Source organism: Protomyctophum parallelum (genome assembly GCF_964188405.1).
Source record: "Protomyctophum parallelum genome assembly, chromosome: 14".
NCBI lineage: Eukaryota > Metazoa > Chordata > Actinopteri > Myctophiformes > Myctophidae > Protomyctophum > Protomyctophum parallelum.
The window spans coordinates 11,042,102-11,063,311 of record NC_139709.1 but is presented as its reverse complement, the minus strand read 5'-3'; the positions used below and the strand labels follow the sequence as shown (position 1 = coordinate 11,063,311).

Below are 21,210 nucleotides of genomic sequence, written 5' to 3'. Positions count from 1 at the left end.
AGCTTCATAGGACATTTATTATTTTTATTATTAATTATTTTAGATTTTGTCCCAAGCATGCTTCCGATGCGTTCATAATTGACAGGAATCCACTTATCGTTTTGGGTAAATCAGTTGGTCAGTTAGTACTTACCGGTAATCATGCGTTTGTCTCAGGCTCATGTTTGTCTGATTTCATTGATTTATTCAGCCATACAGAGTAAGACACCTTTTAAAGGAAACGAGTAGAGGCCACCATTACTGTTGATATATACACTCGTCTTTTACCCGTTTATTTTTTATCTATGCAAAGGTTTAGTAATGTTAGCGAGTAGACATTTTGGTGACAGGCGTTATGGTAATATTGGACAAAGATGTGACCTTTCATTATGTTGGTTATTAGTTACAGGTATCAGTTGCACTGCTGTCTTTATATGTATGGGTTTCACTTTTTGGGGAACATTCTGTTTATCACATTTTTCTGGTGGGCAAAAAAAGTATTTTTGCAGATATTTTATCAATGAATGTTTTATTAGGAATGAGTGCAGACAAATAATCTGTTGATGAATGTGGAATGGATGAACTTTCTCTTTTGATGCTAAATCATCACATTTCACTGGAACAAAAAAGAAAAAAAAGAACAAAAAAAAAAACTTTGTCCCTTGTTTACCTTATGTCAGACTCAACTATATACATGTTACATTTCAGGAAAGAAAAACACCCATTTATAATTACAATAAATCTCATTGTTAAACCATTCAAATTTATTTCTTTGTTGAATGCCTAAAATATACATCATTCACAAGTTATTACAACAAGGGTATACGGTACATATTGCAGGTAATGTGAACGGTCTAAATTATGGTATAACAACCCATTTTGGCCAATTCGGGCTCACTTGACGCGTGCCACTACAACATAAGCACATTCTCTGTGGGAAAGGGTATTACTCCATAAAATGTACAAGGGAACAGGTTCGCCGTTTACACTCTGTGGCGTTAACCAAGCGGTAAGAAATGGGCATCACTACTTCACTGTGAGGTACAATTCACCTCCTCAGTGGATGAAGATCCATTTATTCTTTAAAGATTCCCCTTCAAGTTCTATTTAATGAATTTCTATTTGATCTAAATGGAATATCATACAGAAGGTACAGCCCTCATTATGTCAGCAGTCAACCCGCTGACGATCCAGAGTACGGAGCAAGTTAAGCACGTTATGCCTGATTCATACTCGTTTTTAATTATGCACCTGAAAATAGAAATACCTCTTACATAATCTACAAGCTCACAATGTGATGTGCTGTGACGCGTCGTGGGCTTGTAGATCTGCTATGTTCAATGTGAGACACCGGCAGACAACCGAAGTATAAATCAGGCGTTTGTTTTTAAAGATATATATACTTTTACTGATTGCTAAGATGATTCAGAACAGCTACTTAACATTCTTAAATAGTAAAACTGCTAATTCTGGTCTCAGTTGTGGTGAGAAGAATAACGAATGCCATTTTAACATCCAGGAGGGGATAGGAGAGGATAGGAAAAATAAATGTTAACGTTTTGATTTCTTAAACTGTACAACAACATAAAAGTGAGAAGAAAGAAAAAATATATATCACAGAAATCAAAATAATGTTGTACATATATTTACAAAAACACAAATGAACATTGTGTCGACTGATTAACAGCACGGATAAAAATGAGAACGCTCAGACACTCAGGGCTAATTGCTTCTGTCGATTAAAGTTTTTAAGCTCTGCAATAATTAAATCTACGCCAAGGTAAGCTCAAGTTAAGATGGATGAGACCAAAGGAGAGGACAAGATGTGATCGATTGCTTTGAGAGTTAGTGAAAACACCCCATAGACCAAAGAGTTCTCCTGGTCTAACTGGTGATGGGTGTAGTTAGTGAAAACACCCCACAGGTGATGGGTGTAGTAGCCGGTGAAGTGTTGGTTGAATGAGGATAGTTTCTGGAATGCATTAGAACTAGGGCTGCACGATATTGGGAAAAATAAACCTCACATTGTGATATTTTGTCCCCCTGTTGATATATAATTATAGAGTATGCGCGTCAGATCATCATCACACCCACTGAGTGGCAAAAATAAATAAAATAAACGACTTTCTGGCCTTGACAGCCCATACATCAAAACAAAAAAAAGTTCTATCTGATTGAATTAAACAATGTTAACTCACTTTATGCAAGCGCATACCCAAAAGGGTGGGGTGGGGGGGCTGAAAACTACTTTGTTTACTCTGAAGACATTTGTTTTTCTTTAACTTTGATCCAATACAATTGATTTCAATGCACCAAGCAATAGTTGTGACAAATCTTCTGAAGTGAGTCGAGGTGGAAATTAGTTAGGTAATACACTAGTGGAATTACCAAAAAAAGACACCATTGCCATTTATACTTAGACCGGTGCCTACTGATTAAGCAAAAATACCTCAAATATTGTTTGCATTAGTAATTATATCCATCAATCCAGGCTCAATTCAATGATCTAACATCATGAAATAAGGCTATGTCCCTGTACTCTAAAAGTGCAGTAAACTAATGAAGCTTAATTAAACTGGGTCATTAACATCAGTGACAGTCTATTACGTGTAGGTACTTTTAACAGTGTTATTCCACAAAACCTCAGCAAATATAGCAGCAAAGTAGTACTAGTTGTTCTGCAGCTTTTTGTCAAGCAACCTCCCTCCAAAAGACTTGTCTTGCAACGACTCATCTGATCAAACGCACGTACACGCATTCAGAATGCTATAACAGGCTAAATAAAAGCCAAACCAACTACTACGTACATTTTCTTAAACTGGCAATAAGAGTAGTAATAGTCCCGAAAGGAGGAAATGCTTCATTTGCCTAGGATATTTGAGCCACTGCTCCCATATATTTAACTTTTCATTGTTGTCATGTGAAAAGTTCTTGCCCACTGTGCTCAGCGGCCTGCATTGACTGAGCCAGCAGCGAGTCTACAGCCCAACACACACGCCACGCGTCATCTCCATATATATCTCTCTAGTTGCCTACTAATTAAATATTCTTGATTGTGCTTCTCAAGCAGTAAAAACAAGTAGCATTCCATATTTGTGTTAATTTGCCTTGATTGATTAAACAAATAGATCAAAAGAATTGCACCCCTTGCGATGTGACTATAGCGCAGGTGCACATGGCGATGTGCAATGAAAAGTTAAATATTGTGCAGCCCTAATTAGAACAAAATGGTAGTGTACTACATCAATGTGCATACACACACACACTCTCCTTTGGAGACACAAAATCTATACTGGCAATATCAATTGTTATAAAACAAAACAACGAAAGCCAATTGGGAGGAAGCAGAGAAAAGCAAACAGGCGAAGATGTTGGGGGGAGAGGAGGAGGAAGGACAAAAATAAAATAAAAATCCATGAGTGTGCTAGATAAAACATTTATTTAATTCCTTCAATTATGCAAGAGAAATAAGAAAAGAACAACCTAATCATCCAAGCGTGTGCCGGGCTGCTGCTGCTCCGGCCCAGAGTTTCCCTATGACACCATGAGCTAGTAGAGCTACGTCCTCAAATGACCACCGCTCTCCCAGTGGGTCGTCACTCATACGCCCACGCTCTGCTGTTGACCACACAATGGGGACGACGGTACTATTATGTCGAGAGGTGGGTGGTGGTGGTGATTGGCAAAATGACGAGTTATTTTTTTTAAAGTCACATTGGTGGGGAGTTAAAGGGGGGGGGGGTTTCACGTTGACTTCTGCCTATAATGAAGTGTCAAGTCCCCTCCGCTCTTCCAGATAAAGTGTTTAACTGTTCGCAGGTCCATGTTGGGGTCTAGAACCTGGGAAAAGAAACAGGGGAAACATAGTCTTGGTAAAATGAAGGAAGCTTATTTACCTTTAGGTAGTTCGTTAGTTACCTTGTCATGATGTAACTCCAAATATTGGTGAGATATCTTCAGTCAGTAGTTTTTATAATAACAAAAATAGTCCCCAGGACAAAAACAGGTCTCAGTCACATGAAATGATCACCAAAGTAAGCAAGAAAGCAATGTTTCACATCATAAAACATCACATTTTAATTTAAAAGATTTATATTACGGGCGTGATCTCCTGGCGTGATCACAGAAGCATTATTTATAAGCTCACCGACAATTTATTGCCTGGGATTTAACCCATTCTGGGCAGGAACCCCTTTTGGTGTTTTAAGCATGTTATAGCCTAGGAAGTGAGTCCAGTGTCCATGTCATCATGGAGCCCATGAAAAATAGCAGATCTACAAGCTCATAGCGTGGCACCGAGTGCTGCGCTACAAGCTTGTAGATCTGCAATCTTATTTAAATCGTGAAAATGTGGCGCAAATCTTTGAATATATTTCAGAGCGAAAGTTTTTAACTAAAATCTTTGCTTCGGGGGGGTCCCTGGAACAACATATGTTCAGATGGGGGTCGGCGGCCAATTACATATATCTTTTTGAGTCCTTGACATGAAATAGTTTGAGAATGACTGACATGGAAACATAGATGTTTCAGAAAACTGTCAACTGTCATTCCTACCAGATAACACTTGATCTCTTCTCAAGCAGGGGAATGTTGGTGGTGTACAGTCTTGTACAGTCTTGCTCGCTGTCATATAACCTTGGTTAGTTTCGTAAAGTTAACATTGGACGAATCGTGTTAATTTTTGTGTTAAAAAACAAAACAAGAGTGAGAATTTGAGATGATACATTTCTAATCAACGAACGGAGCTGAGCAACTATTGAAGATATCTTGCCAATATTCAGAGTTACATCATGGTAAGGACTACGCAAACTGTTTGTATGCCACTGCAGTCTGTGGTGCGTTGTTCTAGTAAACAGTTAACATTAAGAAAGAAAGAAAGAAAGAAAGAAAGAAAGAGTCGCACACACTGATGGCTAGATGGCTGTGGTCTGTAAAGACATAAAATGGACGATAAAAACTAGTAAACAAGTAATTTCCTGATTGTGACAATCTTTCTCTTTCTTTAATGTTAAAGACTAAACTACTACTACTACAAAATAGTAGTTTTGCTTTAATTGGTTTAAAATAATAGTCACAGGGAATAGCACATAAGTCATAAATACTTGGGTAAAGACTAAGCCAACATTCTCCTGAAACCTAGTGAACAAAATGGGTAGCATTTGGTGCCACACGATGAGAAGCAACACTTCTAGTATGACGAGAGTCCGGTTTTGGATGCTAGAGTAATAGTAATATAGCATCAATGCTAGCGAGTTAAAGTGAGGCCAATCCTTGCTCTAGGAAACGCCAATGTTACAATCACGATCACCAGATAATCAGAAAGGACCGTCGAACGTCTCCGATCTGTTCAAAACCACGGAGAGCGGCGTAGTTTCAGAGAAAATAGCGTGCAGTTCCAGTTTGTGGATTCCATTTTTTTCCGGCATCACTTTGTTTGTGATGTACCAAACAAACTATTCTAAGAAGTAGTTTGAATTCATACGCTGCATCAAGGCTTTTATTGGGTAGGCCTTAAAATGATGATGCCATTGATCACAGGGACTTTTGGGTACGTCCGATTCGGGTTTGAGGTTTCCTGCCTCACAACATGACGTAAGTTACCATCCACTCCCAACCGGATCACAAACGTGAGGCTAGGACATACTGTACTGCAGTGGTTCCCAAAGTGGGGTCCGGGGACCCCCAGGGGTCCTTGAGGGAGTTCCCTAGCTAAATGATAGTTTGGAACCAAATGGACCTTTATGGGTCTGTAACTCTGAGAGTGTACAAATGGAACCAAATGGACCCTAACAGGTCCATTTGTACACTCAGTTAAATTAACATTGATTTTACAATATAAATTGGGGTCCCAGAGATAGAAATGCCATTAAATGGGGGACAAATTGGGAGTCCTTGAAATTAAACGGGTTGAGAATCACTGGCATGTCTTTTCAAATGTGGGTCGGTGGGGCTAATTAGTGTCAATTTGGGGGTCCTTGGCACGAAAAGGTTTGGGAACTGCTGCTGTTCTGGACAGTGACGGAATTCATTAGGCTGAAGAGGCTCAGGCCAGGAAAGTGTTGGACGTTCTCACCTGGTCCTGACACACCAAAGTGTTTGACATTCTCACCTGGTCCTGACACACCAAAGTGTTTGACATTCTCACCTGGTCCTGACACATCAGCTCGATCTTCTCCTCGGCCAGCATGGCCATGTCTTCCTCCTTCTCCGTCTCTCCGGGCTTGTCGTTGGCCGAGGAGCTGGTGGTCTGCGACTCGTTGTCCAGGTTGATGATCTTCTCGTACACGTGCTCCATGACCTTCCTCACCTGCAGCATGTCACTGGCCGACAGACGGTCCCTTGGGGATTTGACAAGAAGATTCGTCATTATTTTAAAAAAAAAAGATTTAACTGAATATTCCACTGCTTCCCCAGACTTGGGGTTTTTGTGAACAAAAGAAAAGAAGTCCAAGGATGGTAGGAAAAAGGGACGGTTAAAAAAGGCCTGTATACACATTGGTTATATAAACCAATTAAACAGGTTTTTTAACACAGAACCGGACAGGCTGGTTCTTGGTCGAAACATGATTAATTTATAACCAAAACTTCACCCTGCAATCCTTGGATCATCTTTCCACATCGATTTATTTAAGCACTGAGAAAACTGTTGCGCCTTTCTTCGTCCTTTTTTTCCAGACTACGGTAGTGGTGGTCTCAAAAACAAGGGAAACTTTGACAGAAAAAGACTCGCTCACCGTATAGAAAATAGAAGTAAAACTCCTTAGACTGAGACTTAAGAAAATATATTTAATTTTTTATTTTATTTTAAAATAAAAGAAAAATTTTTTTTCTTAAGTCTCAGTCTAAGGAGTTTTACTTTACCTATTTTCTATACGATGAGCGAGTCTTTTTCTGTCAAAGTTTCCCACATCAATTTATTTACCATTTTCTAAACCCGGCTGGATAATTTTCAACACTATGCAGCGATCCCATTCGCAAAACAGCTCTGTGGATAGCGCTGGCCAGTGGATGGAACACATGAGAGACCATCCTCATTGCCCATGTGTGGCCACGCAGTGTGTGATTTTACACGTGCCAGAGGGTCTGAACAATCCACCCTTTGTCAAGTCCCGCCCGTGGTGGTTGTGCCCCAACTTCGCACCCATTGGTTGCCGTTTCGTGGTTGGACAAAAATCCTTTCTCTCTCCTCCATCCACTACCATTGAAATAACATGTTTTTCAGTTGCTTCGTATTGATATTCTGTGCATTCAATTCTTATTTTGAACTTGGTGTCAGTAAAAAAGGAACATCACAGGTGCAGCACGGTGACTGGGCATAACATGTTTGTTTTAGTTTTTTCCAAAAATGATGTTTTAGCTAATTCAACATAAACAAGGCAGAACCAGGGCGGAACAAGGCCTGCTGGTTAGTCAATCAGATGGCTGACAAATAGTGAATTACAGGCTTCACAAGCTTTCAATACAAATAGGACAGCAACTCACTTCTTCAGAGTTTTCGCACCAGAGGAAGAATGTGGCTGGAGGTAGAACGGGATTTTGTTGAACTTGGGCATGTTTTTCTGCAAGAGACAATTTACAAATGAATTAGTGTGATTAATGGGACTTCAGTAGAGCTCAAGGTACAGTACAGGGGGAGCCACGTGCACAACTACTTACATCTACAGTGATGTCAATGACCCACTGTGGAACAGTCTCATTCAACAACATGGACTCAGTCTCTCCACCTGAATCCCTGCATAGCAGCCTAGAATGCAAACAAGATGTGAAGAATCCATTGTAAAAAGCAGTTGTTGACTCTTTGGAATAACCCGCCTCAAAACCTGTGCTGCATTTACATTAACCGTTTCAGTTCATACGACGCATGAGGCCGTCTGTGGATGTCCTAGAGACGTCCTAGTGACACGGGGCGAGATAAGAATATTCAGAATTTTTCCTATTTCTTTTTTTGGCATTTCGCTTTCCGTACGCTAACGATCTGTGCAACTATTAGCTTGTCATTGACTCCCATGTTAGCGCGGCGGAAAGAATGACTCGCATCTCCTAATCCAGGGCGCTCTCCGTGGTGATGAATGGATCGATATGCTGGCGCTTCATTTCTGCTCCTCATCCGTCTCTCCCGCAAAATATGAACGCTTTTTGGAGCGTAAAAAAATAAATTAAGATGATCGGGGATGTGAGGTCACTTTGTACTTTTTTAGGAAAGTGTTTCCGGTTCATGGCTTTCAGAGTAAAAGCGATCAGACAACTCTGGCACCCCGGAACTTCTATTTTGATGCACTTCCGGCACTAAATGTGTTTTAAATGAACTTTGAAGAATTATCTAAAATTTGACACTGAAGTGTTTTTGGTATTTTAGTTTACTGTTCTTTTTAACTTCATGTAATCATGTAAATTCAGCTATTTGTATTTGTTAGTTTGACATTCCTATCTGTATTGTGTGTTTGAGTTCTGACATTTAATATTTTTGTATTTGTATGTTTTTCTTTAACGTGGACACCAGGAAGACTAGCTGGTTGCTATGGCACCAGCTACTGAGGTCATTCAGAAAACTGTCGACGTCAGGCCTAAATGGGTTAAACACTTTTAACAGCCCTCAGATAAACGTCCTCATCGTATTTCATTCTATCCATCCTAACTCATTCCTTTTTCTTTTCCTATCCGTCTCTCTCTTGCACAGATGGAACTGGACAGATCTGTTTTTTATTAATGAGATCATTAATAAAATAAAATAAAATAAAATAAAATAAAATAAAATAAAATAAAATAAAATAAAATAAAATAAAATAAAATAAAATAAAATAAAATAAATAATCAAGATTACAATCAGATACCAGGCAGTAATACAGACAGAGACATGCTACCTAAATAGGGTCCTGCCTCCTGCTTCACCAAAGATGACCGGGGTGTGTGGTGGCACTTGGAAATACCCGTTTCCTTTCTGGACCCTGTTCTCCTGCTCACCGTTCACTAAAATAGAAAAAAAAGACACATGTATTCATCACAAGAAAAAGAAACACTATAACATGTAAACACCTGGCTCTAATGGCAGCAGCGTCTCGCATAGCCAGACAACTATTCCAGAATCTCCGAAAGAAAATATATTTTAAAATATATCTTTACATATTATTTATTTAGTTCCATTTCTGCTAAGCAGCAAGCTATACAGTATATGCTTAGATGATTTTGATTTATCCCATTTAGGACTAGCCTGATTCTAAAAACGCCTTCTAAATAGTTTTCTGAAAATGTTAAATTTCTTTTTCAAATCTTTCAAGACCCCAGAAGGGGCTCCTATCCTGAAGGGGTAAAACACCAAAAGGGTTCTGGTTCTGAAAGGGTTATATTAGGATAAATCTTTGCGACTGTTAAGTGAAAACGGCCTCACGGAACCTAGCGCAGCACAGCCCTGTCCTCCAACCTTAATCTGCCCCGCATTACACACGCAATCATCTTAATTAAATTAATTTGCGTAATCCACGCAAATCCCATGTTACCAGCTAAATGCATGTTGGCACGGACACAGATTAATACTGGGACACACTTTTCCGCGCAACAGACCCACACGGGTAAACAATTCCTCCCCCCCATCACATTACCCACACTGAACATCATTTGCTGTTCATATATTCAGAACGGCTAAGGACTAGTATATATATCATAGGGATAGTAAGGTCTCCTAACCATGGTTGACCTCGTTCTCCTCCTCATCCATGGGGTTGATGTGTGTTCTGGGCCAGAATTCCAGCAAGGCCTGAAGCAGCAGCCCACCCAGGTTCACTGCACAGACCAACGGCATTTAGTACTATTATGCAAGTTGTCATTATGAAAATTGATTTTTTGTTTCATTTACTGTACACGATGGACACGATTAGAGCTTAAACCGTACACTTTGGGTCTGATCCGTCTGAACTTGAGAATCCCGCGTCCTTGGCAGATACCCAGGCAGCAAAGCAGTCACTCTCATCCAACGTGATGGTTAGCATCTGATTCAACGTTGAGCCAAAAGCAGAAAGTAAAGATCAATTATATGAATATACGAGATCGATATCTCTCAACATTCATATTCTTAAGTGAGACAGAACATTTTTTTACTGGCACCGTACAAGTAGTTCACAAAATCCCCACAGTTGGAGCTTACCCCAGTTTTTAGATCGACGGAGAACCAGTTTGGCACGTAGACCATCTTAAAACGCTTCTTGATCTCTTCGTCAAACTCCACCTTCCCGAGGTCTTCCCCCTTGCAGGCCTGACACCGGAAAGAGCACAGTGAGTACAGCATTGACCACAGGTTGCAGTAGAGCAGTGTTTCCCAAGCTTTAGAGCTTGAAAGTCCAAAACAGAAATGTTGTCTCTCCCTGGGACCCAAACTTACCCCATTTAGACCTGAAAACGATTCTAAAAATGTCTTCTAAATCATGACAGTTTTATGACAGTTTCTGTATCAGTGATTCTCAAACTATTTCATGTCAAGGACCCCCAGAACTATCTTTATTTGGCCGTAGACCCCACCAGAAGCAAAGATTTGAGTTTAAACGTTCACTCTGAAAGAATATATATATTCAAAGATTTGAGCCCCATTTTTAAGATTTTTCAAAAATAGCAGATCTACAAGGCAAGCTCATAGCGCGGCACCGGCTAATAGCTTGTAGATCTGCTATTTTCCATGGGCTCCATGATGTCATGGACACTGGGCTCACTTCCTTCCTGGACTACAATCCCCATACCCATAATGCTTTGGTCCACTGCTCCTCCTTGTGGATAGGGGGAGGGCTGTCTTACTGAGACAACATGTAGTCCAGGAAATAGCCAGTGTCCATGACATCATGGAGGCCATGGACACTTACTAAAATACTGAAATATCTAAAATATATATAAATATCTAAACACATATTACCTACGTAAAAACCCCAGGAAAGTGTTTCTTGTCTCCCAAATAAGATCTGGTTGCAAAAGGGGTGAAGTGGCCCTTTAAGCAATATTTAATAGTGACAATAGCATAATCTACAAGCTCACACTGCGTCAACATTTTGTGAGCTTGCAGATTGTCCGTTTTCATAATTTCTACCTTTAAAATTTTTTTTTTAACTTTTTAAATAGCAGTATAAAAACATATCTTACCTTCAGGACGTCCCAAAAAGCCACATTGTTGTTTGTATCTTTGGTGAGTATATGTCGCTTGTCATTCAGAATGTGACACTGAATAATACTGGCACCTCCTGAAAAAAAGGCACAAAAGTCACCCTTTTACATCATTTCGGAGAAATGCATTTTTATAATGTAATGCAATGTCAACGATGAACACCCGGCTTTACCCTTAATGACTTGTTCGGGTTGTGTACACAACGGTGTCAGAGGGGTAGTGCAGTCGTTGTCATACTCGCCCGATGCTCTGAAGTTGTGCATTCCCTTTAGAGACTACATAGACCAAAGACAAGCACATCAAATATTAACATCACATGAATGATGCATTAGATGAATACCTTCGTTGTGCTGCCGTAGTCTGAAAACCCACCTTTTCAGACTCCATCGTGGCCTGTAGCACTTACCCTACCGTCTTAGATAGCACTTTTTGTAGACTTAGAAGCATTTGATACAGACTTATAGTATGTTATGTAGAAGGCACTAGAATTGTAGTATGTAGTCATAGCACTAGTACATATGTATAGTATAGTATAGTATGTATAGTTTATATGTATAGTTTCATTATATAGATATTCCACTGTTACGTTCTTAGCTTACGCAAGTTTCATGTATGTATGTATGTGATGTATTGCCGTGCTTTTTTTTCTTGCTTAATGTAAATCGCTCTGGATTAAGACTGTCTGCTAAATGCCTAAATTGTAATTGTGCTGCGGCGACAACCGCGATTAGTCTAATGCACAACAATTAACGTTTGTCATCACGTACACTATCACAAAGCAGGTTTTAGGTTGTTATCTTTTTTTTTTAACGAATTACTGGAGGATCCCCATTAAACTAGATCTTAATCTGCACTGTATTATTGTATTAGTGTCATTATGCGAACAGCTCCACCCGATGATCTCAGACGAGCCACGCATGCTTACCCATTTATTAACGGATGACTTGGTGGTAGAGACCCAGATCGCGGGTGGTGGGTCAGCAGATCTGTCCAGTTCCATCTGTGCAAGAGAGAGACGGATAGGAGAAGAAAAAGGAACGAGTTAGGATGGATAGAATGAAATACGATGATAGGAATGACTGCCGTTTATCGGAGGGCTGTTAAAAGTGTTTAAACAAGTATTGTTCTTGTAACTGGCTCCTTACTTTGAGCACAGGAGCCTTCTCCTCGCAGATGAGCACGCGGATGTCCGGGTTGCGGAGGTCAGTGCAATAGATCTTTTTGTCCCTGCCTCCGGAGTAAATGTGCGTGAAGGCCTCGTTGACCTGCAGGGCCCACACCCCTTCGTCGTGGACCCTATAGGTGGCGATACACCTCTGCTGTCCGAGCGACCAAAGACGTATGGTCCCGTCGGAACTGCCCGATAGACACTGAGGACCAAGACGACATAAATCAGGCTCGAGTCGAGCAGCGACATTAACATAGAAATGTCGATCGACTGTCTGTGATTTGTTGTAGCCGTCACAGGTGTGTGAATTCACCTGAGTGCCATCTCGATTCAATAGCAGTGACTTGACGTTGTCCGAGTGTCCTTTCAGCTTCATCAGCTTTGCACACGTTCGAGGGTCCCATACTCTCAACACCTAAGCGACAGAAAATCAGGAGTTCAATTCAAACACTGTATAATGTGAACCTGCACAGACAGACACCGACAGAGGAAGAGAAAGGGCGCTAGGGAATAATGATTGACATTTAAACGGGTCTCATATCAGACCTTTTCTGTGGACCCAGACACGATGACGGTGCCCATCTGATTCATAGCCAGGCTGTAGATGGAGTCTTTGTTCCCACTAAGCGACGAGGCTGTTGTATAAACAAAGTGAGTCCACTGTTACATTGACATAATATCACCCGGGAACAGGATCTGAAATGAACACCAGCCAAATGCAGGTCCATTTATCATTTGGCATGCAAAGTTTTGGATGCTACTCAACACTTTTGGTGGTTGACTTTTTGGTAACAGCATTGATGGTTCATCGCTAGGGATGGAGCTCGTTAATTTCTATTGATAACGATCACCTTATCGATCAGGCTTATCGAGCCGGGTTCTTATCGAGCCCACTATCGAGCATTTTCTATTATTTTGTGGAAAGATGGGAGATAATAAATTCTGAACTAGGTATCAATACACTTTTAGACATGTTTGTGCCAGTGTGGGTGATTATCTTGATCGCCTCTTGTCTTGATTGTTTAAACATGATGTCATGAGCCGCTATACTAGATAACATGCTTGATAAGCACAAAGCTTATTGATAACGGGTACTCAATAAGCTTGTTTTCGGCCTTGGTCTTGGCTGACATTAAGTGAACCTGAAATTCAAGTTTGATCTTTTGACTTTTAATAGCTTAATAGTGTTTGAATGCTCCCAAGTCTGTCACTTGTCTATGACGAATATTTATTTATTTTATTTAACCTTTATTTAACCAGTAAAATCCCATTGACCATAGGCTCTTTTACAAGTGCGCACTGGCCAAGATCAGAGGCAAATAAATGTTACACAGCTCTGCCAGTAACAACAAATACAGGACATGACAAGACAAACATATGACATCCGTAATACCAAAAACCTACTACCAGGGAGGCTCAGAGAGAGTCTAAATAGCTAACCAAATACAGACCAAAAAAGAGACTAATAAGAACAATACATCATGAAACTACTAAGCTAATATAAAACTAAGATCACAGCAGAGAGAGTGTGCCAGAGGCAATCCTCTTAAAAGTCAGTAGGGGGGTCAAGGAAGCCAATTTTAATCTGGTCTGTAGATCGTTCCACGCCCAGGGCCCAAAAAACGCACTTTTTTTTCCCCCCTGCCTCAGATTTTGTGTTGGGTACGACTGTACGACATAGTGCATCCAGGCGGTTTGATCTGAGGTTAAGAGAGTTTTGGGCTAGTTCAAATTTAGAACTAATGTAAGAAGGGGAATTACCAAGAATGACTTTGTATATAAATATGTACCAGTGTAGCAGCCTGCGAGATGCTAAGGAGGACCAACCTACTAAGGAGTACAGAGTACAATGGTGAAGCTGGTAATGAATCTCAACTATGGCGGACAATCTGACCACAATGCCGGTCACTATGCTGGCATGTGCTACATCTCCCATGTATGCACACAAACTTTTATCCAGTAGTTAACATTACACAATGCTTCACTTTCTAGATGCCTTTTCAGTGACCGTAGATGGAATCTGATGCTTTCGTATTAAAACTACAGGGTTAGTTTTAACTCAATTTGACTGTCCCTTTACAATATGATCTGACCACTGTTCTTACTACCACCGGGATGCCTTATACACCGCGCTGTGCAGATTAACCCATTTAGACCTGAGGACGATTCTACAAATGGCTTCTAAATCCTGACAGAAACATGGGTTTTTCAGAAAACTATGTTTCATTCGTTCTCAAACATTTTCATGTCAAGAACCCCCAAAAATATATGTAATTGGCTGCCGAACCCCATCTGAAAATATGTTGTTCCAGAGACCCCCCAGAAGCAAAGATTTTAGTTAAAAACGTTCGCTCTGAAAGAATATATAGTCAAACATTTGGGCCACATTCCCACGAGTTTTCAAAAATAGCAGACCTACAAGCTTGTAGCGCGCCACCGAGTGGCGCGCTACGAGCTTGTAGGTCAATTTGGGAAAAGTAAATTTCAAGCAAATACAAACGTCCAAGCCATTATTTAGCAAGATGACAATCAATCGCTTTAAAAATTAACTGATCTGTACATACTGGTGACGGTGTTGTTGGAGGCGGTGAGGGCCGTTAGTGTATTGACATCCCAGAGAAAGATCTGACGGTCCAGTCCCGCTGACGCCACCAGCTCCTTGTCTTTAGCGTAGGCCAAGGCCTTCACGTAGTCCTTGTGTGTCCGTAACGTTGACATGCAGAACCCTTTATGTGCATTCCACACCTTCACCGTTGTGTCCGAAGATGCAGATATTACTGCAAAAGGAAGAGAGTATGCTGGCTTGTTAGCTACATAGTACAGTAAGACAAAGATGTGATATAAGTGGGACAAGTAAACCAGGTATCAGACTCACATGTTTTTCCATTGCAGCAAAGAACAATGTCATTCACCCAGTCTGTGTGGTGTTCCATGGACGCAATGTATGGGTCCTGCTACAACGGGAGACGAGGGTGAGGGGGTGATGAGGATACTAGAACAAAGTGTCAGCTCAAAATGGTTTATATGATTTAGTTATAAGTCAGATAAAGACGTAGGTCTAATGTCCAGGGGGTGACACTAAAGGGGATGTCTCACAGGTACAGTACAGAAGTACAGGTTATGTTCTACCTTTTCCAAAAGGTCATGACCACTTGCCCGAAAAGTACATTGATCATTACATTTAACACAACATGTCATACCTCCATTTCTATGCCAATTTTTACACCCAAGTATGGGTTCACACTTGTTATTTTATATTCAGATAGCAACAGTGAAAACAGCACATTATAAGTAAACAGTGCTCTTATTTTACATTCCACAGACCAGAAGACAAGATATCTCGTATTGTGTTGGACATGCCCTCTCAAACGAGCACATGCGTGATCGGGGCAACCTGAAAGCAAACTCCACATGCCCAAAACAAGCATTATATACCTGCCAGGGGCAGGTGGGCAACCCTTAGTGTCAACGCCTGAATGTTCATGGCATACTGAGTGACTGAAAAGAGACTGTACCTTGTGCTGATTGACACTCCATATACGGATGATGGAGTCCCGTCCAGCTGTGAAGAGCCGATTCAGTGCCGGGTCCAGTTGGAGTGCGTTCACCCCATTCCGATTGTACTTCTCCACCTCATCTCTAATGACGTATGACACCTGAAACCCAGAGAAAGAGGACTGTGAGTGTTGAGCTCCAGCTGCACCTGGTCAACAACGTCCTCCTCCTCACAGTACACTTCCATCTCAATACAATGAGCCAACCAGGGCAACCGATAGATGTGCATAGCTGAGCTATGTCATGTGGCTCATCGCCAGATTACTAATATATAGTAATATCCTGAAAAGAAACACATTCTTCGGACATATCGATGCCGACCAGTCGCATGCGGCAAGGACTAATAGTTAAGAGTTACGTACAACAATGTGTTAATCTGCCTGGGCCGTGGCTCAGCGGTCCAGGCACCTTGGCTGGTAATCCAGTCTGGCAGTGTGCCGAGGGTTCGACTCCCGATCCCGACCTTTACTGCATGTCCCCCGCCCCTAATATATATTATATAAAACTAGTCGCTACACCTAAGAGCATAACCTCTGTTATGCTGTATGAAGGTAAAAAGAAGGGTAAAAAAAGCAGCAGGTTCAGTCATCATAGCACATGGATTCTGAGATGTGCACACCATAGGCAATTAAGATCTTAATAACCAATATTTTAACTCCGACTCTTTTACACATATTAGCACAGTGTGTGTGTGTGTGTGTGTGTGTGTGTGTGTGTGTGTGTGTAAAACATAACTATGGTAAAACACGGCTCGTTAAAAGAATGTGTGCGATGCGACAACACTTTGGACGAGTGGACCCGGTCAATGCATCGTTAAGCTCGGCTATAGGTAAGGTGGCTAACAACAAAAGTTTGCCTGATGATTAGTCACTCTTGTGGTGTTTTCCCCCCTCTCTTTCCCCCTTCCATAAGGACACTGTATGTCCGCTTGGGGTCCACGTCGGTCGGAGATATTAAATAATTAAATCATGGCCAACCACGCGGTTGTTTGACACCGACAGACAGATGGAGCAGCAGGCAGGAAACGGATCTGAATCGGCCCGTAAGGTGAACGTATAACGGCGTGTGTGAGATATATGAGAGAGAGAGAATAGAGTTATATACCATAATATAGCGAGAGAGAAAAAAGTCACACTCAGAGGAGGCGGCGGCCGGAGGAATGCGGTGAAACGTTACGTTAGTCCATTATCTATTTTATCCCCTTTATACTTACTGACCTTGTTTATGGTGAGAAGCCTACTTGTTGTATTTCACACAACAAGTAGCCTACTCAAGTAGGCTTAATAAAGCATCCCATTTTGGTGAACTGAAAGAGCTCTAGCACTGTAAACTAAACACTCAAACACCAACTTTATTCACTTGATGCAGATCTAATATGTAGGCCATCACATTCAAAATGGCGCTGGTACTGTGACATCAGCCTTGCATTCCCTATTGTAACCATTATTGTTCATGGCCTTGAACAACCAAATCGTAGTATATAACAGGGGTAGGCAACCTCAGGCACAGGTGCCAACATTGGCACAGGGGAGGGTGGTCACTGGCACACTGGCATAAGTGTGTGAGAGACGTTTTTTTTTTTTAATATTAAGTATTCAAAAAAAGTTTAGTCTGTGAAATGAAGTCCCCTCACATAATTCTACGTTCACTCAAACTCTGGGCTCTCGGCACACTGATTATCAAGAAAATTAAAACATGGCACTTCTTGTCAAAAAGGTTGCCGACCCCTGGTATATATATAACCATAGTCCAGAAATAATAAATGAATTTATGTGGCCTGTTGTGACTTGAAAATGGCGAGTATCGAGTCCTTGTTGACAGAAAGACATAGGTGCATATACGACAAGACAAACTCGTTGCAATGGTTTCAAAATCGCTTCACACCTTAACTTATAAACACTAAACACTGTGATATTCCATGTGATGTTTCAATATATACGTTGCATGTGTTATGTTAATCCATTCTGAACGGGAACCCATTTTGTTGTTAGCATCATGTTCGCGCTACGAGCTTGTAGGTCTGCTATTTTTGAAAAATCGAAGAACGACTGACATTTTTAGAATCTGATCTCAGGTCAGAATGGGTTAATCAGACCAGTGTGTGTCCAGTGGAAACCTCGTATGAATCTGATCTCAGGTCAGAATGGGTTAACTAGCGCTGCAGGAGCAGGGTCGCAGCAGGCAGCGAGCTTAATGAGCTACACAAATAAATTACACAACAACAATCAATGCAGGTTGACTGAATTGGGAAGGGCAACAGCGATCATTCTGAGGTGATACACAGATTACACACACCCACAGTGAGTTTCAAAACATGACCAAAAACGAAACAAAAACTCCCATACCTATTGGGAGAAATACAACAATGTGCAAACACAGCAGCAAGATTTGTGAAGAAAATAAGGTTAGCCAATGGAATGAATGGAACCACCCTAAGGAGTCGGACTACTGACTGCTGGGTCAGCCCAATCTATCGTGCCGAACCGGGTTGACCCATGGGGTCCCTGTGCGTTGATGTGTTTTTGTATGTAAATGATAGAACGCGGACATAAATATCGTCTGAAAACGTCGTCTCTGCGCCGTTTGAGTGACTCAAAACGGCGCAGAAACGACATATCCGAATGTATTTGTTTATTTATGTTCGCGTACCCGGTAGCAGGGTAGCAGTGGAATAGGACCCCATGGTAGCTGGGTCTCAAAAATGTCAGAAACTTCAGTACCATTGGGTTCTGACTTGTGGGGCTAGGTTGACGACAGAGTACAGCATCTTGCAATGGGTCTGGTCCACAAGATCCGCTACACCACAAAGATACCCATGTACCTGTCTAAATACTTCCTTAATGTCAACGAAGTCCACACCCATAACACCAGAGGGACTTCAACAAACCATGTGCAACCCAGATTCGGCACAAACAGGGGACTAAATTGTTTTCGTTCCTATGCCACCAAAATGTGGAACGCCCTACCAACAGTCATTAAGACATGCAAATCCCTTGAATCCTTCAAAACCGCTCTCAAAGGGCACCTAATGATGGCTGCTATTCAAAACTGGCCCCCCTAAAATCTGAATCCCCCCACCACTTTTCCCCCTCACTGTATGTATTTTCCCCTTTTTACCTCCTCTATGATGATTTCCTGTTTTTGGCTATATAGTAGGGTATATTTGTACATGAATTGAACATGGTGGACCCGATTGTAAACAAGTGTAATGCAGTTGTGCTTGAAATGTACTGTCCAATCTGTTAATAAATACTTCAATCAATCAATCAAAGCCTGTATCGAGTAGACTTCTAGACCTACTGTACATGTGAACAGAGCTGCTACTTTTTACACACAATTATTTAAACTTGAGGCTTTTTCTCCTTTTGTATACCATTTATTTACTTTTATTTGTCCAAAAATGACTTCAAAAGATTGCTGCTATTCGTTTCAAATAGCTTCATATCCTGTACATATAACATAACTAGCCCAAAATTTTAGATTCAAAAACCTCTACGAGAATCAAATTTTGGGCTATAACATAACATGTATACAATGATGCAATGTGACATAGCTGTTAGTTTACACAATGCTGTAACCTCTCCAACTGTATATAATTTCCCCATTTAACTGTTTTTTTAATACATTTTGGTAATGTAAACGTATCGTTTCTCGTGCCAATAAAGCTCCTTTGAATTGAAATGATGGTTATCACTCAAGTCTCTGCAATGTTTTGACAGCATGGGAACTAAGGAGCATTACTCCCAGCAATTAGACGGACCCCATCCCACTCGCAGCGAGATGCCAACCAACGTCGTCAACGCTGCGAAAACCAAACGGCCACCACACATTGCATCAACAACGACCCCCACGGCCAAGTGTCGAGACTCACACGGTTCTTTACTTTGTTAACAGTCTCTGAGAAGCAGCAAAACACGCCCCATGGTTTTTTTTTTAAGATGCTAACGTTTAGCAGCTAGAAGAGGCTAAATAACGTTAGCCTGGCTTTGCTAGGTTAGCCGGGTTGTTGAGGAGTCGTGATTGGGTGAACAGCCACGCTTTGCTGCTCTCTTTGCGGGGAAGGTTGTTTATTGAATTGCCCGTCTGGTGGTCCGCGTGGACAACTTTACTACGCTCCACATCACCCAGGCTGCACGTTGCCTAACATAAAGCTAAAAGCGCAGTAAATACAAATGTACCTGTACTTTTCTCCGCCCAGCAGCATTTTGCCTGTGATGGGTGGCCATCTTGCATGTTGACAGTCAATGTATTATGACGCTGCATCCGGAAGACAAAAATAAAACATGAAAAAAAAAACACGCGATTTCTAAGCATTATGGGTAATTGAGTCTTAGTGCGGGCGGGTGTGCTTTTTTGGGTGGGGGGCTTGACTTGAGTAAGTTGTTGACTAAAATGTTGTTTAAACCAACATTTTCATGTCAAAAAGGACCCCCAGATTAATATGTATTTGTCCGGTCTACTGGTTAAAGAAAAACGTTTCGCTGCTTTCGTCACTGGAGGGTTCTGTGCCTGTGTTACATGTTTACTGGGTAATTATAGTGAAAGACAAAAACAATTAACAATTGCATGTCAAGTAATTTTTATAACTTTAAGAACATGTTTTTTTTCTTTAGCTTGATTTTTAACCATTTCTTCCAGAATTACTCAATGAATAGTTGGGGCAGGTTTTGTTCTGTTGTTTAATTCGGTTTTAGGTGATGGGAAGTCCTAGTCTAATCTGACGCTGCCAGATCCAAGAAGCTTGCTACCTACCGCCCCCATCTGGCAGAGTCAGGTTACAGCCCAGGTGCTTTCCCACAAAATAAAACTAAATATAGCATCATTAAACAGGTCAAAGATTCATTCTTTATTTTTCAGAACTATAAAAATAGTTTAACAGACTTCATTCTTTCCATTTGGACTCACACAGCCAGGGTCTATTGGTTCTTCAACGAGGTATACAGGCTATAGCATGATTGATCTTTGTCTCAAAAAGCACATCACTGACGTTGCACAAGGAGCAATGTTTTTATTTTTTGGTCTAGTTTGTACCAAACTAGTTTGTACCAAACTAGAGCTGTTCATAGAAGTTAACATTTAGCAGACTATGATACATGACACATGCTTTCGCCTTAATGACCTGACTTTGTTACATAAAAATGTTAAATTACCTGCACGTTTTGCCAAGACTCCGATTGAATTGATACAAAGACGAGATCGAAAATACGCCAACATACAGTAGGCCTACAAGGAGCTTGTAGAGCAGCCAGGACAGTCGTACGATGTATTAATCGGACTCAAATCAAGCGTTTGTTGCTTTTCCTTCTAGATAATATTTCAATCAGCCATCGCTTATTTACCGTATATACCAAACTTGAAATGGAAACCT

At 41.0% G+C, this 21,210-nt stretch overlaps 1 protein-coding gene across 3 annotated transcripts; it reads right to left on the bottom strand.

Annotated features, from left to right (window-relative positions):
- Positions 1-3,686: 3,686 nt before the first annotated feature.
- Positions 3,687-20,077, bottom strand: LOC310870594 (WD repeat-containing protein 48). 3 transcript variants are annotated; one of them, XM_083781843.1, is made up of 18 exons: positions 20,021-20,077; positions 15,803-15,943; positions 15,163-15,241; positions 14,852-15,064; positions 12,834-12,922; positions 12,601-12,702; positions 12,265-12,489; positions 12,045-12,119; positions 11,292-11,394; positions 11,098-11,195; positions 10,118-10,225; positions 9,866-9,962; positions 9,661-9,756; positions 8,841-8,946; positions 7,636-7,723; positions 7,462-7,538; positions 6,125-6,317; positions 3,687-3,819 (listed from the first exon to the last, which is right to left on the bottom strand). In XM_083781843.1, exons 1-18 carry the CDS (start codon positions 20,066-20,068, stop codon positions 3,724-3,726), a joined length of 2,034 nt encoding a protein of 677 aa, XP_083637969.1. In that variant the 5' UTR covers positions 20,069-20,077; the 3' UTR covers positions 3,687-3,723. The 3 variants fall into 3 exon arrangements, with proteins under 3 accessions (XP_083637969.1, XP_083637968.1, XP_083637970.1); XM_083781842.1 differs by having other exon boundaries at positions 15,163-15,238; positions 20,021-20,069; XM_083781844.1 differs by having other exon boundaries at positions 20,027-20,066.
- Positions 20,078-21,210: the final 1,133 nt, after the last annotated feature.